This window comes from Erpetoichthys calabaricus, chromosome 5 (assembly GCF_900747795.2).
Source record: "Erpetoichthys calabaricus chromosome 5, fErpCal1.3, whole genome shotgun sequence".
In the NCBI taxonomy this organism is placed as follows: Eukaryota; Metazoa; Chordata; class Cladistia; order Polypteriformes; family Polypteridae; genus Erpetoichthys; species Erpetoichthys calabaricus.
In genome coordinates, this window is record NC_041398.2 from 60,189,884 (window position 1) to 60,203,164 (window position 13,281).

Sequence of the window (13,281 nt, forward strand, 5' to 3'; positions counted from 1 at the left end):
TGCAATGTGATAACCACAACATTTAATGTAATATTTCAATTTAGTATAACTAAGAAGCACAAACTGTGGTCTGGCACCAGTAAGTCGTAGATTAGCAATACAGGATAAGGTAATCATACTGGTTTCATAAAGATCATTACCCAGATCCTTCATCCAGCATGAAAGATGAAAACTGTTCAAAATGTTTAAAATTTAAAGTTAATGCGTTCCACTCTTTTCTGTCTAATGCCTTGTCCCTTCACAGTCTGTTCAGTCTTGACTCAACTCCCCATATCTCCTTCATCTGTTGTCACCAATTTATCAATATCTTTACCTGACTTTTTCAGTTTTTTCACCTGTGCCAGACTGCCTATTGGTTTTCTGGTTTCTGTACCTTCCCATATCGTCAAGTCTTGTTGGATGCGTGTCCATTGTTTCATCATGAACATAGCGCCAAAACAGTAAAAGAACTGCAGACCGATACAGATATGCAAGGCCAAGGATTACACACACAGTATATCCAGTGTATACATTTAATGTAAAGAACTATTGTCTTTATGCCAATGCTTTTGTCATAAGTATATTGAAAAGAGTCTTTATAGAGTGTGATGGCCTCCTAAAATCAACAAAACTGGTAAAAATAAATTCATATGTTTATTCAGAATCTCCATTGAAAACAAGTGGCATCTACCAAAATTTTGTCCATATAATACTATATTCTTAAGACTGCCTGTAGTGCTTTGAATATTTAAAAGTTTTTAACTGAACAAAACAATTTTAAAGTTTTATTCTAAGTAATATCTTTTAAGTTGGATGAATACAGGCACTTGAATAAAATACAGCAATTGTGGCCATGGAATGGTAAAGGACTGAAAGATGATATCTAAGTTAGCAAATCCATTTTCTGACAAATTTTGGTTCTAAAATGCATATTTTTTTAGTTGTGATGTATGCATTTACAGCGTGTATTACAAGATAATGACCAAAGAAAAGAAAAATAATTGGGCACTCTAGAGTTATGGGAGACTGCAAATTGTCATTTAATAATGATTCAGACATAATCAAATAATAAATAAGCATGCTGTGCTCATCAGTTAAAGTGAGTTCATAAATGGAATTTTATTTAAAAAGGCTCATTAACAAACTTTCAAAGTACAAGTTACCACTTATATATAAATACTCTATATTAAAACACATGAAGGAAATAATATCAATAGTAACGCAATGTGGACTGTAATGAAAACAGTACTTGACTAAAACATACATTAAAAACTTTTGAATTCTTCACAAAACAGGAAGATGAAGTTTTGGATATTTGCTTATTAGAAGAAGATAATTTAAATGGACAATTATGTACAGTTAATGAAAATATTTGATTGAAAATGTTGATTCGCTTCTGTGAAGTAACATAATTCTGTCCCAAGTTTATAATTACTTTGTAACACACTTAATAAATTAGCATTGTATTATTTAAACAATATTTTTGTGAAATCTATTTATAATTTGCTGCAAGTTATGACTGATGCATTGAAAGTAATATCCAGTTATAAGGTAACATTAGGCACCAATTTTATTTATTTCCTTCAAAATCTAACAGCCTCAGTTTGCTAACGGTAAAAGTGTAAGTTCTTTAGATCTTTCCTCATAGATCACACCCTAAGTTCTAGAACAGTGCTGCACATTTTGAGTATGAGTTCGATTTTTCTTTTACATGTCCAGTGAGGGAGGTGCCCCTTCTGCACTGATTTATTTTACTTGTGGCTGAGAATGATGTTATGCTTCTCTTAGGCACCTCTAATCTAAAAGCTTTTTCTAGTTCTGCTCTAGTAACATAATCTCCTATTAGAAATATGGAGATCAAGCTTCACTAAGGTGGTTCTCCCAGGGTGAGGCTCATCCATTGCACTCCAGGTGTGCTCATCCTCAGAGCCATTGTCAGACCTTATACTGGTGCAATGGGCCCTGGGTTCCACCTGGTGCAAGTCAATGTCAGGCCTCATGTGGCCAGAGTGTGTAGGCAGTTGATGCAAGGCACTGATGCAACTGATTGGCCTGCATGTTCCCCAGACCTGAATCCAGTTGAGAACCTCTGGAACATTATGTATCAGTGCATCCAACACTACAGACTGTCCAAGAGCTCAGTGAAGCCCTGGTCTATTTCTGCGAGGAGATCCTCCAGGACACCATCTGCAGTCTCATCAGAAGCATGCCCAGATGTTGTCGGGAGTGCATACAGGCACTGGAGGGGGGGTGTTTTGGGCATACATTCTACTATGTCACATTATGAAATTCATGCAAGTTTCATCAGCCTGTGATTTCAATTTTTGACTTTGATTTTTGGTGTGATGTTGAATCTAGCCCTCGATGGTTTGGTGATTTTGGTTTGATTTTGACTATTGTTATTCATTTTGTTCTTAATAGTTATAAACTTATAAATAGTAAAGATTTTCCACTTGAATATTTCGTTTATTGAGATCTGATGTGTGATTAAAGTGTTCTCTTGATTTTTTTTAACAATATACATATATTGTCATACATGCGCATCAGCATGTCTCCTTCTTGGCTCATCCAAGGTAAGAGATACTACTGTGGGACATGATGGGGTGCTGTCGCTAACAATATCATCTCTTTCTCCATCCACAGCTCAGAGAAGCCACCCAATGAAGGCAACTGACTCTGTCCTTTCCACCCAGGAGACTAGGTGGTATATAAGTAAATGATATTAATATTATTTTCACTTGAGCTTCTGTAAAGTTTTAATTTCCTCTTGAGGACAAATATCTATCTATCTATTGTGAAGGATTGCCGGCTTTCTACTCCGGCCCTCACCCCCAGGCCGCCAGGAGGAGCTCTCCCGACAGCATGAACGTGCCCCGAATTCCAGCAGGGCATCATGGACTCTGTAGTTTATATGCACAGCCCTGCTGGATACCATGGGGGCCTCCAGGAGTCGCTGTAGGGAGGTTGTCGAACTCTTATGTGCCCTATAACCCGGAGGTGCGTCAAGATCACATGACAGGAAGAAACGACGTGCCTCCGGGGTGAAGAAGAGTTTTTATATGACCCGGAAGTGTTCCTAGTCACGTGGACAGAGAGGACGAAACACTTCCGGATCAGGACTATAAAAGGACTATGGGAAATCCCAGATGTCGAGCTGAGCTGGGTGGAAGGGTGGCAACGCGTCTGGGAGTGTGGAGGATTGATTATTGTGTATTGTTTATTATTGAGTATTGTGGAGAGGAGGGTGCTTTGTGCACAATTATTATTATTAATAAATCATTATTTGGACTTTTACCTGGTGTCTGACGTCTAGTCTGAGGGTTCAAGGGGTCACGGAGGCCTCAGTCTATCTATCTATCTATCTATCTATCTATCTATCTATCTATCTATCTATCTATCTATCTATCTGTCTGTCTGTCTGTCTGTCTGTCTGTCTGTCTGTCTGTCTAAATATAACCTTGAACTAAACTCACCAAAATGCCAAATCCAGCATTTCATTTACATACTTAATACTATTTAATACATAGTTAAACATCTGTATCCATATGGGTATAGAAATAAACCATATGAAGAACAAATGTTCAAAACTCACAATACTGAACTATGAATTAAACAATATATAAGTAGGAAATTGGGACTGTATGTCCTAATACTGATTAAACAAGTCAGCACTCAGGACCACCTGAACTTTAACTTTTTGGCACTATAACCTTCCTAAACAAATCATAAAACCCAAGAGTGCAAACACTTAGTGATTATTCTTGTAATTGAATTGTTAATCTGATGTGAAGTGAGACCTTTAAGTTTGGGATGCATGCTGACCTGTGAAAAAAGAGAGCAAAGCCAGGAATAGCAGAGAAGGGAACAACAAAAGACAGAAGAACCCAAAGAAACTGGTAAAACCTCTGTGGACTGATCAACACATTGAAGCAACTCTGCACCTAGACATGAAAGACTCCTCTTCAATCATTTGTATTTTCTGCATGTGTATTTTAATAGAACCCTTTTTCAAATACATTTCTTAACTTTTTAAATCACTTTTCAAATATATTTCCTCCTTTTTCTGCCATCGATTTTATTGTGGTTTAATTAAGGTTGCTTTATAATAGTATTAATTTTATACTGTTTGATTAGGTCAAGGTGTAGTGATAAGAGTACCTGGTGTAGGTGTGTGCTATAGTCCTGTTGAGGTTAGCAGCCGAAAGAAAACACATTTTTCAATTGTAGCAGTGTGGTGAGTGGGTACCTGCTTTGGTGGTTGGCACAAGTGTAGCTCAGGTTTGAAGACAACTGTTTGGTCTGCTTGTGTACAGCTAATAAGTCTCTTTGCCTGAGGGAGCTGTCCATGTGCAGTTAAGACTGTATATGTGGGGCGCTATAAAGCAGATACCTAACACTCAAATAAACAATATAGTTAACAGTGACTATAGTGTAGGCGTACCAAAATAACAAACAAAGGGACTTAGATGATAATATATTATAGTGTATAAGTATAGTGGTAATAGCACCTGATGTGGGTGATTGCCATATTCCCACGGGGCAGCCAAAAATGAAAAGCAGAACAGTGAATGGGCACCCACTTTGGTGATTGGCACAGATGTGGCTTAACTGTTTGGTCTGCTTGTGCAGAGCTAGTGAATCTCTTTACTTAAAGCAGCTGTCCACATGCAGATATACCTGTATACTTGGGGTGCTATAAAGCAGCTATATTAAGGAAAATTTCTACAACAATACAATATCAAAGTGGTCGATTCATTACACCTCATAAGATGTTAACATTTATATCATCTTCCAGCCTCAAATCAAACATTTTTCTTTCAAAAATACAGATCACTTGAATTTCTATTTTGTTATAACTGGTAGTACGGCAATAAATACAAAATGTGTTTTTTAAATTACTGTTATTTATTTTGCTGATTGGAGCAGTTTTTTCCTTCAGGCATTTTGTGCAGTATTTTAAAATTCTGCCTTCATAAGGCTTTAAGGCTTTCCCTTTTGTATTTTTCTGAATGGTAATTATTTGAAAACATGCATGAAAAGTGTAGCATCTGTCATAGCTGCCTGAATGGTCAGTTTTGGTCTTTACATTTCACAGAATATTCTTCCAAATAATATCTGAGCCACTGACAAAACCTCTTGCAAAATATACTACAGTTGTGATTTCATTTGATTTTTTTTTCAACATCTGGACAACCGTTCTTTCTGTGTAAAACGGGAACATTTCAGTTTTTGGTGACTTCTCCCAGTGCTAGTGCACTTCTCATCTATATATAAATTTGTGGAAGTTCCTACATTCTACATCAATTTGCAGATAATATCCTGTTTTTTTTTCTCTTTTTCTATATAAAATAACACTGCCCTGTAACGTTTCTAAACATGATTGGTTCTATAGTGACCTTATTCTTATTTTGTTTTCAGGTTGTATTGCCTCATGGCTAAGTTCTGTATTTGGATGTGATTTAACTATGTGAGGTGCAGAATAATTCTTTTTTAAATGATTTTTTCTACTGTTTGCTTATACTACTCTAGAGTTGTTATTTCTTCAGATTTATCCAAGTCTTTTATTGTGCATTTATCTGTTGTGCAAATGTCTTGATAAAATGTTAAATCAACAATATTCATAGTGATTCAATTGTAGTCAAATTGATTCACGTGTGACGCTTTTGCTGTATTTTTTAATCAAAAAATTAATGGTATTAGAGATAATACAGTAAATCTCCCCTATACTGATCCTCTTAAACCCCAGTACTCCATTATAAACAAATTAAATTCTTTCACCAGGATAGATTTACTTGATTCATATAAAATAATTTCTCAACTGAGACCATCCACTTGCGTCCTTGACCCAATACCAACAAGTTTTTTCAAAGAAGTATCTGGCGTGCTAATTGATAGTATTCTTGACATAGTAAACTCGTCATTAGATACGGGGGTCTTCCCAGACTGTCTTAAGACTGCTGTAGTTAAACCCCTGCCCAAGAAAAATAATCTCGACTCCTCTGGTTTTGAAAATTTTAGACCTATTTCTAACCTGCCTTTCTTAAGTAAAATCCTAGAGAAGGCAGTCATTATGCAGCTAAATGACCACCTCAATAAACATGCTATTCTTGATAAGTTTCAGTCGGGTTTCAGAACAAATCACAGCACAGAAACTTCACTCGTTAAAGTAGTAAATGACTTGTAGGTAAATGCAGACAGAGGCCATTTATTTGTTCTCGTCCTCTTAGATCTGAGTGCCGCATTTGATACCATTGATCACAATATTTTTAGAAATTGCCTTAGTCAATGGGTGGGCCTCTCTGGCAGTGTCTTAAATTGGTTTGAATCCTACCTGACAGATAGAACATTTTTTGTTATTTGTGGTAATTATACTTCAATGACGCATGATATTCTACATATGGTGTTCCACAAGGCTCTCTCCTGGGTCTGCTGCTCATTTCGATTTACATGCTTCCGTTAGGTCAGATTATCTCAGGGCATAACGTGAGCTACCACAGCTATGCTGATGACACACAACTGTATTTATCAATAGCGCCTGATGACCCCGACACTCTTGATTCACTGACACAATGTCTTACTTGTGTTTCTGAATGGAAGAGTAGTAATTTTCTCAAACAAAATAAGAAGAAAACAGAAATTTTAGTGATTGGCAAAAATGGATATAATGAGGTTATTAGAAATAAACTTGATGCATTAGGATTAAAAGTCAAGACGGAGGTAAAGAATTTAGGGGTAACTATTGACTCTGATCTGAATTTTAAATCACATATTAATCAGATTACTAGGGTAGCATTTTTTCACTTAAGAAATACAGCAAAAGTTAGACCTCTTATAACACTGAAAGATGCTGATAAATTAGTCGGCTAGATTACTGTAACGCACTCCTCTCAGGACTACCCAAAAAAGACATCAATCAATTGCAACTAGTGCAGAATGCTGCTGCTAGAATCTTAACTCGGAAAAAAAAAATCCGAGCACATCTCTCCAGTTTTGATGTCACTACATTGGTTACCTGTGTCATTTAGAATTGACTTTAAAATACTGCTTAAACTTTACAAAGCCTTAAATAATCTCGCTCCATCCTATTTTTCAGAATGTCTTTCACCTTACACTCCAAATCGAAACCTTAGACCTTCAAAAGAGTGTCTGCTTATTATTCCGAGAGCTAAACTTAAAAGAAGTGGTGAGGCGGCCTTCTGCTTTTATGCACCTAAAATCTGGAATAGCTTGCCAATAGGAATTCGCCAGGCTAATACGGTGGAGCACTTCAAAAAACTGCTAAAAACTCATTATTTTAACATGGCTTTCTCATAGCTTCATTTTAGTTTAATCCTGATACTCTGTATATGCATTTAATTATCAATATCATTCCTGATGGCTCCGTAATCCGTACTAACCCCTACTTTCTCTTCTGTTCTTTTTTTCGGTTTTCTGTGATGGCAATCTGTGCCACCACCACCTAATCAAAGCACTGTGATGTCCCTACATTGATGGATTAAAGGCCAGAAGTCCACATGACCACCATCATCAAGTTCTTTGATGTGAACCCTGAATACAATGATGACTGATTGTGAGGTCATTTATGTTAGGTAGAATGCCTAGAGGGTGCTGGGTGGTCTCGTGGCCTCGGAACCCCTGCAGATTTTTTTTTTTTTTTTTCTGCAGCCGTCTGGAGTTTTTTTTTTTTTTTCTGTCCTCCCTGGCCATCAGACCTTACTTTTATTCTATGTTAATTAGTGTTCCCTAATTCTATTTTCTTATCTATTTTGTCTTTTTTCTCTTTCTTCATCATGTAAAGCACTTTGAGCTACATCATTTGTATGAAGATGTGATATATAAATAAATGTTGTTTTTGCTTTTAAAAAAATGAACAGGCAGGGAAGAAGAAAGACAGCAGACACACAATGAGAATGTAATACATGTACAATTACACCTGCCTTTCCAGCTGCTGAGCTGGAAGATGCAACAAATTGTCTTTTGTACCTCTACTTGAAACTTTCCAGAGCAATATGGAGTCACATCTGAGATAAACCCTGCTGAGAATGTGAATTAAGGGCATTAAAAAATGCACCCCATCTATATGAACCTGTTCTGAAACATTTAAAATAGTCAAATGGAACACAGAAAAGTGTTTTGAAAATGTACTGTGGACACCTTCCACCTCTTCATGTCTTATTGGACTGAACCTATATTTTCAGGGCAAGACATATTTAATGTGTGTATAGGTGCTGATAGTAATGCTTATATTAAAAAAATGATGATTTGCTATTAACAGTTTCTTAAGATAATAATATAATATATGAGGACTGAAGTTTTACTGAATGTTTTTTCTTAGTCCTTAGTAATTGATTCAGTTTATTTTTTAGAGTTTGGTGCAGTTATTTAGGAGTATTTAAGTTGAATATTTTATGAAGGGCCGTAACAGCACACTGCTGGGCTTCATAAAATAAGTTAAGAAGACTTGGTGCAGCAGAGTTGTTTTGGGTGTGTCATTACAAATGTATTGAATGCTTATGGAATGAAGAAAATTCAGCTTTTTTTTTAATATTGAATTTATAAGGATCTCTATAGTTTTGTTTTCAGTTTGTCATTACAGAATTTTTATGTGTTCAATCAATGGCAAAAGTTTCAAATAAACACAATTTAACTCTGTGTTGTAACAAAAACGTGAAAAAGTCTAAAATAGAGGTGGAATTCAGTATAGTTTACAACCATTACAATTATGCACATCTTTATTTTAAATTGGTTGATCATTAATAGATTATCAACATATTTCAACAATCTGCTAATCTTCTCATTTTTAAATAATGTAAAGATTAATTTATATTTATTTTTTCATTAAATTACCTATTCAAACACTAATAACGTTGCCGAAGAACACTTTTTTTCCCAGAATTTTCCAGATCTCATTGTAACAAGTTTTTCTAAATTGACAGTAACCACGTTCCCAATATGGCATATTTGTAGTACAATCAAAATCCACCAGATGGTGCCTTCAAGCTCAGAAGAAAACTGAGTAGAGCAAAACAATGACAAAAATATGTTTTATTATGATAGATAGATAGATAGATAGATAGATAGATAGATAGATAGATAGATAGATAGATAGATAGATAGATAGATAGATAGATAGATAGATAGATAGATAGATAGTATGTTCTAGTAATGTAAATATCAAAATGTGGGCGATTGATTAAAATGGTGATCTAAACTGTTATTTCTGTACAACACTTGTCTGACATCAAGGATGAGTTAAATCACACTGCACTGCACTTTAAAAAAAGAATGCTACATTAAAATGCATCTTTCATTTCTAATTTAGTCACTTTTTATCAGCTTTTTCTTAAGTTATTAGTTGTAGTTCAATTTACAACAAGCTAATATTTGATGGTGGCTAAAATAAAAAATGAAAACATAACGCACTCTTAGAGAAGGGCTTCAAATCAACTTGTGACGTTAATCTATTTGCACGTTTCGCGTTGATACTTACTCTATTTTCCTTTACCTTTACTTACCATATTTAACTCAGCATGCAAGTCTTCATTCATGTTTATAGATTTCATGTGCAAGTATCGAACAAAGCACGTGTTTTCCTAAAAAAAATATATATATATATTTTTACTACTTAATATCCAGAAAGACATTTATTTTAGATTTTTACAGAATGTTGAAAATGTGAATTTGTCTTGATAAGGTGTACACAACAAGAGGGTGTTTATTTGCTATATGTTGATTTAATTGGATTTCCCAACTCTCTGTAGCTCTGTAACTTTACGGGTTCTAAAACTGTATTGTGAAGAATCAGCAAAATTAAAAGAAAACTTAACATAACATCTTAGTGTGCAAATCCATCTCTCTATATAAGTTTATATAAAAACCTGACATCAAATGCTGCCAGAAAGCATACCAACATCAATGTTATGTGCAGTGCAGGATTTTTTATATTCTCTGTTAAACAGAGCAATTAGTATATTGTAATATGCACTTTATTATTTGTAAACTGAATTCTAATGTCTTGTGTTGAATTAGGAGTATGTGATTTATTTCACAGCTCTGTTACTTTTTTTGAAAGTCAATTTAAATTTCCTATAAATCAGGCATTGGCTTGGCCATTTCTTTTTCCATTTAACTACTTGCACAGCTATGACTTGATTAAAAATCAGGTTTGACTGCATTACATCCAACTTTTAGTTGTAAAAGTAGTATTCTTTATAAATAAAATCCATTATTTATTATTATTTATGCTGGTTAAAGATATTTTTTGTCTTTTTCTCCTTTTGGATGAAAAACTGCACATTCCTCTGGCCATTTGCATGATGGGATACCAGTTCATAACGGTGGTGACTCATCCCTGTGTGTGATAGTGTGTGATAGTCACTGTCTCCAATGACCCTTTCTAACTCCTTGAGATTGCACTCAACTCTTTGAAACGACAGGATTATCTCTTTTGCTGCAGCCATGCAGCCGGTGGCAAGGCCACATCATTAGGGATCTTAACCACTTCTTGTTAGGTGGCACAGCAGGGATGTTGAGTTTTGCATTGTCACATGGTGCAACAGGGTGTCGAATACTGTGCTGTCATGCAGTGCAACGGAGGTGTTAAACACTGCACTTCTGTGTGGTGATCTGTTAATTACAAGTGAGCAGGCAAACCTCCTTGTGTAGAGTTGCTGATCTTATAGCGGTTTACCATCACTGAAATAAAACTGCAAAGACCATTCCAAGTCCAGATTTCAGTTTTGAGATTCTCCCTCATTTGCTGTTCTGTAATGCCTCTGTGATCTGCTTTGTCCTATGGCTGTACAGTTTTACCACCGGCTGTGCTTCACACAGTTCACATGTGGTCAGTGACAACTCAATCTGCCACAATCTTTCCCAGATATATTAGTTAGTAGCTGTGATGGCATCTGCGCACCCAGACCAATGGATTATAGCAGATGGAGAAGCATTGGTGGAGCTGCAGAGGTAGCAGCCTCTAAGTTGTTTTCCTCCCTGTACTAATACTGCACACGGCACTCCAGAGCACAGATCTCAACCTTGAGACGCTTTCAGCAACTTTTCGGAAGAGCAAAGTAGGTCCATTGTGGCGCTGGTAGCATTCAGCTCACAGGTGGTGCAGTGGTAGTGCTGCTGCTTTGCAGTAAGGAGACTGTGGAAGATTGTGGGTTCACTTCCCGGTTCCTCCCTGAGTGGATAGCGCTTTGAGTACTGAGAAAAGCGCTATATAAATGTAATGAATTATTATTATTTTGAAGGCACGTCTTTTTTAGTCCCTCTTCTGACACCAATGTACAGTAGCTCTGGCACCAAGTACTAAAATGGATCTTTTGCTCTTTATATAGCTCTTTTAGGTGACTTGCTATCCTTTAAAATAACTGTTTACCTTTGCTGCACTAGATGGAATTCTGTTTGCAAAACTGCAGGCCTGCTTTTTTATAGGCGAACCTGCTGCTGGCTTTGAAGCTGCTCATTTACAGAATAGAATGCCAGCTCATGGTGGGGAGACTCATCCCTGGCTGATTCAACTTGTCTGCATCATTACAATATCAAATTAAAAAGGCTTATAATATGTTTTATAATGTGCAGATGGTTAATAGCTGCTTATAACAGATATCGAATTTTGGCACAGTGGTAGTGCTGCTGCCTCGAGTAAGGCAAACAGGGGTTTGTGTCCTGGGTCTTCCCTGCATTGCGTTTGCAAAACGCTTTGAGTAGTGAGAAAAGCACTATATAAATGTAAAGAATTACTATTATCATTATTAATTGTTCAAATTAAGCAGTTTCAGTTTTTTCATTATGTGATTTAAGTGTTTAAGATTTAACTAGTGATAAATACAATCAAACCTATCAAGTGAATGTGCTCTTTCATTTACTTTAGGCAGTGAATGTAGAAATACAAAACAAATGGTTGAAAATTGAACAACAACACCAGTTCCATCTTATTGGGAAAATATTCTTTACAGTTTCCTGGGGTGCCTTAAGTTTAAATTTACTGGATAATTGCTATTTATAAAACCACATTATACCCTAAAAGTTGAACTTGTAACCTTTTGTCATCTTTGTGATGTCTGTAAAAGTGAATTCTGGAATTAGGAGTTATTCATCAGTGAGACAGCTTCAATGGAAAGTGATATATTTCAGTGAGACACCAACCACAATTTAATTATTTAGGTTAAAATTACTGATTACCATACCTATGGTCATGACACTTGGGTAATGACTGAAAGAATGAGATTGTGGGTACAAGAGGCCAAAATGAGCTTTCTCCACTGGACTCTCCCTTAGAAGGGGTTTAGAAGCTCAGACATCTGAGAGATGCTTGGAGTAGATCTGCTCACCCTCTGTATTGAGAGGAGCCAATTGATGTGGCACTGGTATCTGATACAGATGCCTCCCGGATGCTTCTCTGTGGAGGTTTTATTGTCACAACCAGCTGGAAGGAGATCACGGAGAAGACCCAGGGCTCACTGAGAGGATTATATCTCCCAGATGGCCTGGGAACGCTTTGGGATCTCACAATATGAGTTGGCAAGTGCGACTGGGGAAAGGGACATATGGACCTCACTGCTAAGGTTATTGATTTTACATACACAGTAAGCTTGGCATCCTGAGATTGTGTCATATTAATAGGGCACACACTGGTATAGAATAAGGTACACTTTCAACATGCAGAAATCCTAATAATGTATCTCTCAGTATCAAGAACTATTTTACAGAAAGGCTGTAGACAGCAAGTAAGTTTTGGAGATAAAAATAATGGAAAAATAATTTGTCTGAATTACATATGATACAGATATGTTTTTCTTTAAACATTCTTCTATATTATAAAAAATGCAGAAGACTGATTTTAAAAATATGAAGATAAATCAGCAATCTTATAAGTACAAATACTGCTGCACATTCCAAGAAAAAAACAAATGTCTGCCAAGTGGCTTTACTAGTTGGACAGGGATGGCATCAGTAAATATATTTAGTATGTGTATTCACATGGAGACTGAAATAGTAAACTGGTGATACTTACTTTGTAAAGAGCTGTTTTTGTTATTTTCTGTTGTGTGATGTTGCCCATAATGGTCTCCGAGAATGTATTCTGGGACTTCACTGTGTAGTGAGAAAGCTATAAAGTAAAAAAAAAAACCAAAAATACTAGATTTTAAAATGTAAATATAAATATAAATAAATAATAAATATTATTGAACATGTTTAAATGTTTAAATTATAATCCTTTGTTTCACTTCAAAATAATGATATTATGAAAAAAAAAACAATTTCTATTTCTTGATGATCAAAATGCTAAAGGTA

At 35.8% G+C, this 13,281-nt stretch overlaps 1 protein-coding gene across 1 annotated transcript in view; it reads right to left on the reverse strand.

Moving 5' to 3' along the window:
- si:dkey-37g12.1 (atrial natriuretic peptide receptor 1) overlaps positions 1–13,281 on the reverse strand; it is a 169,383-nt gene that overhangs the window by 53,174 nt on the left and 102,928 nt on the right. The window contains exons 14-15 of the mRNA XM_051928534.1: positions 13,001–13,096; positions 9,495–9,572 (exon numbers count right to left, since the gene is read on the reverse strand). Coding sequence (XP_051784494.1) covers positions 9,495–9,572; positions 13,001–13,096 — 174 coding nt within the window. The remainder of the gene's footprint in view (positions 1–9,494; positions 9,573–13,000; positions 13,097–13,281) is intronic.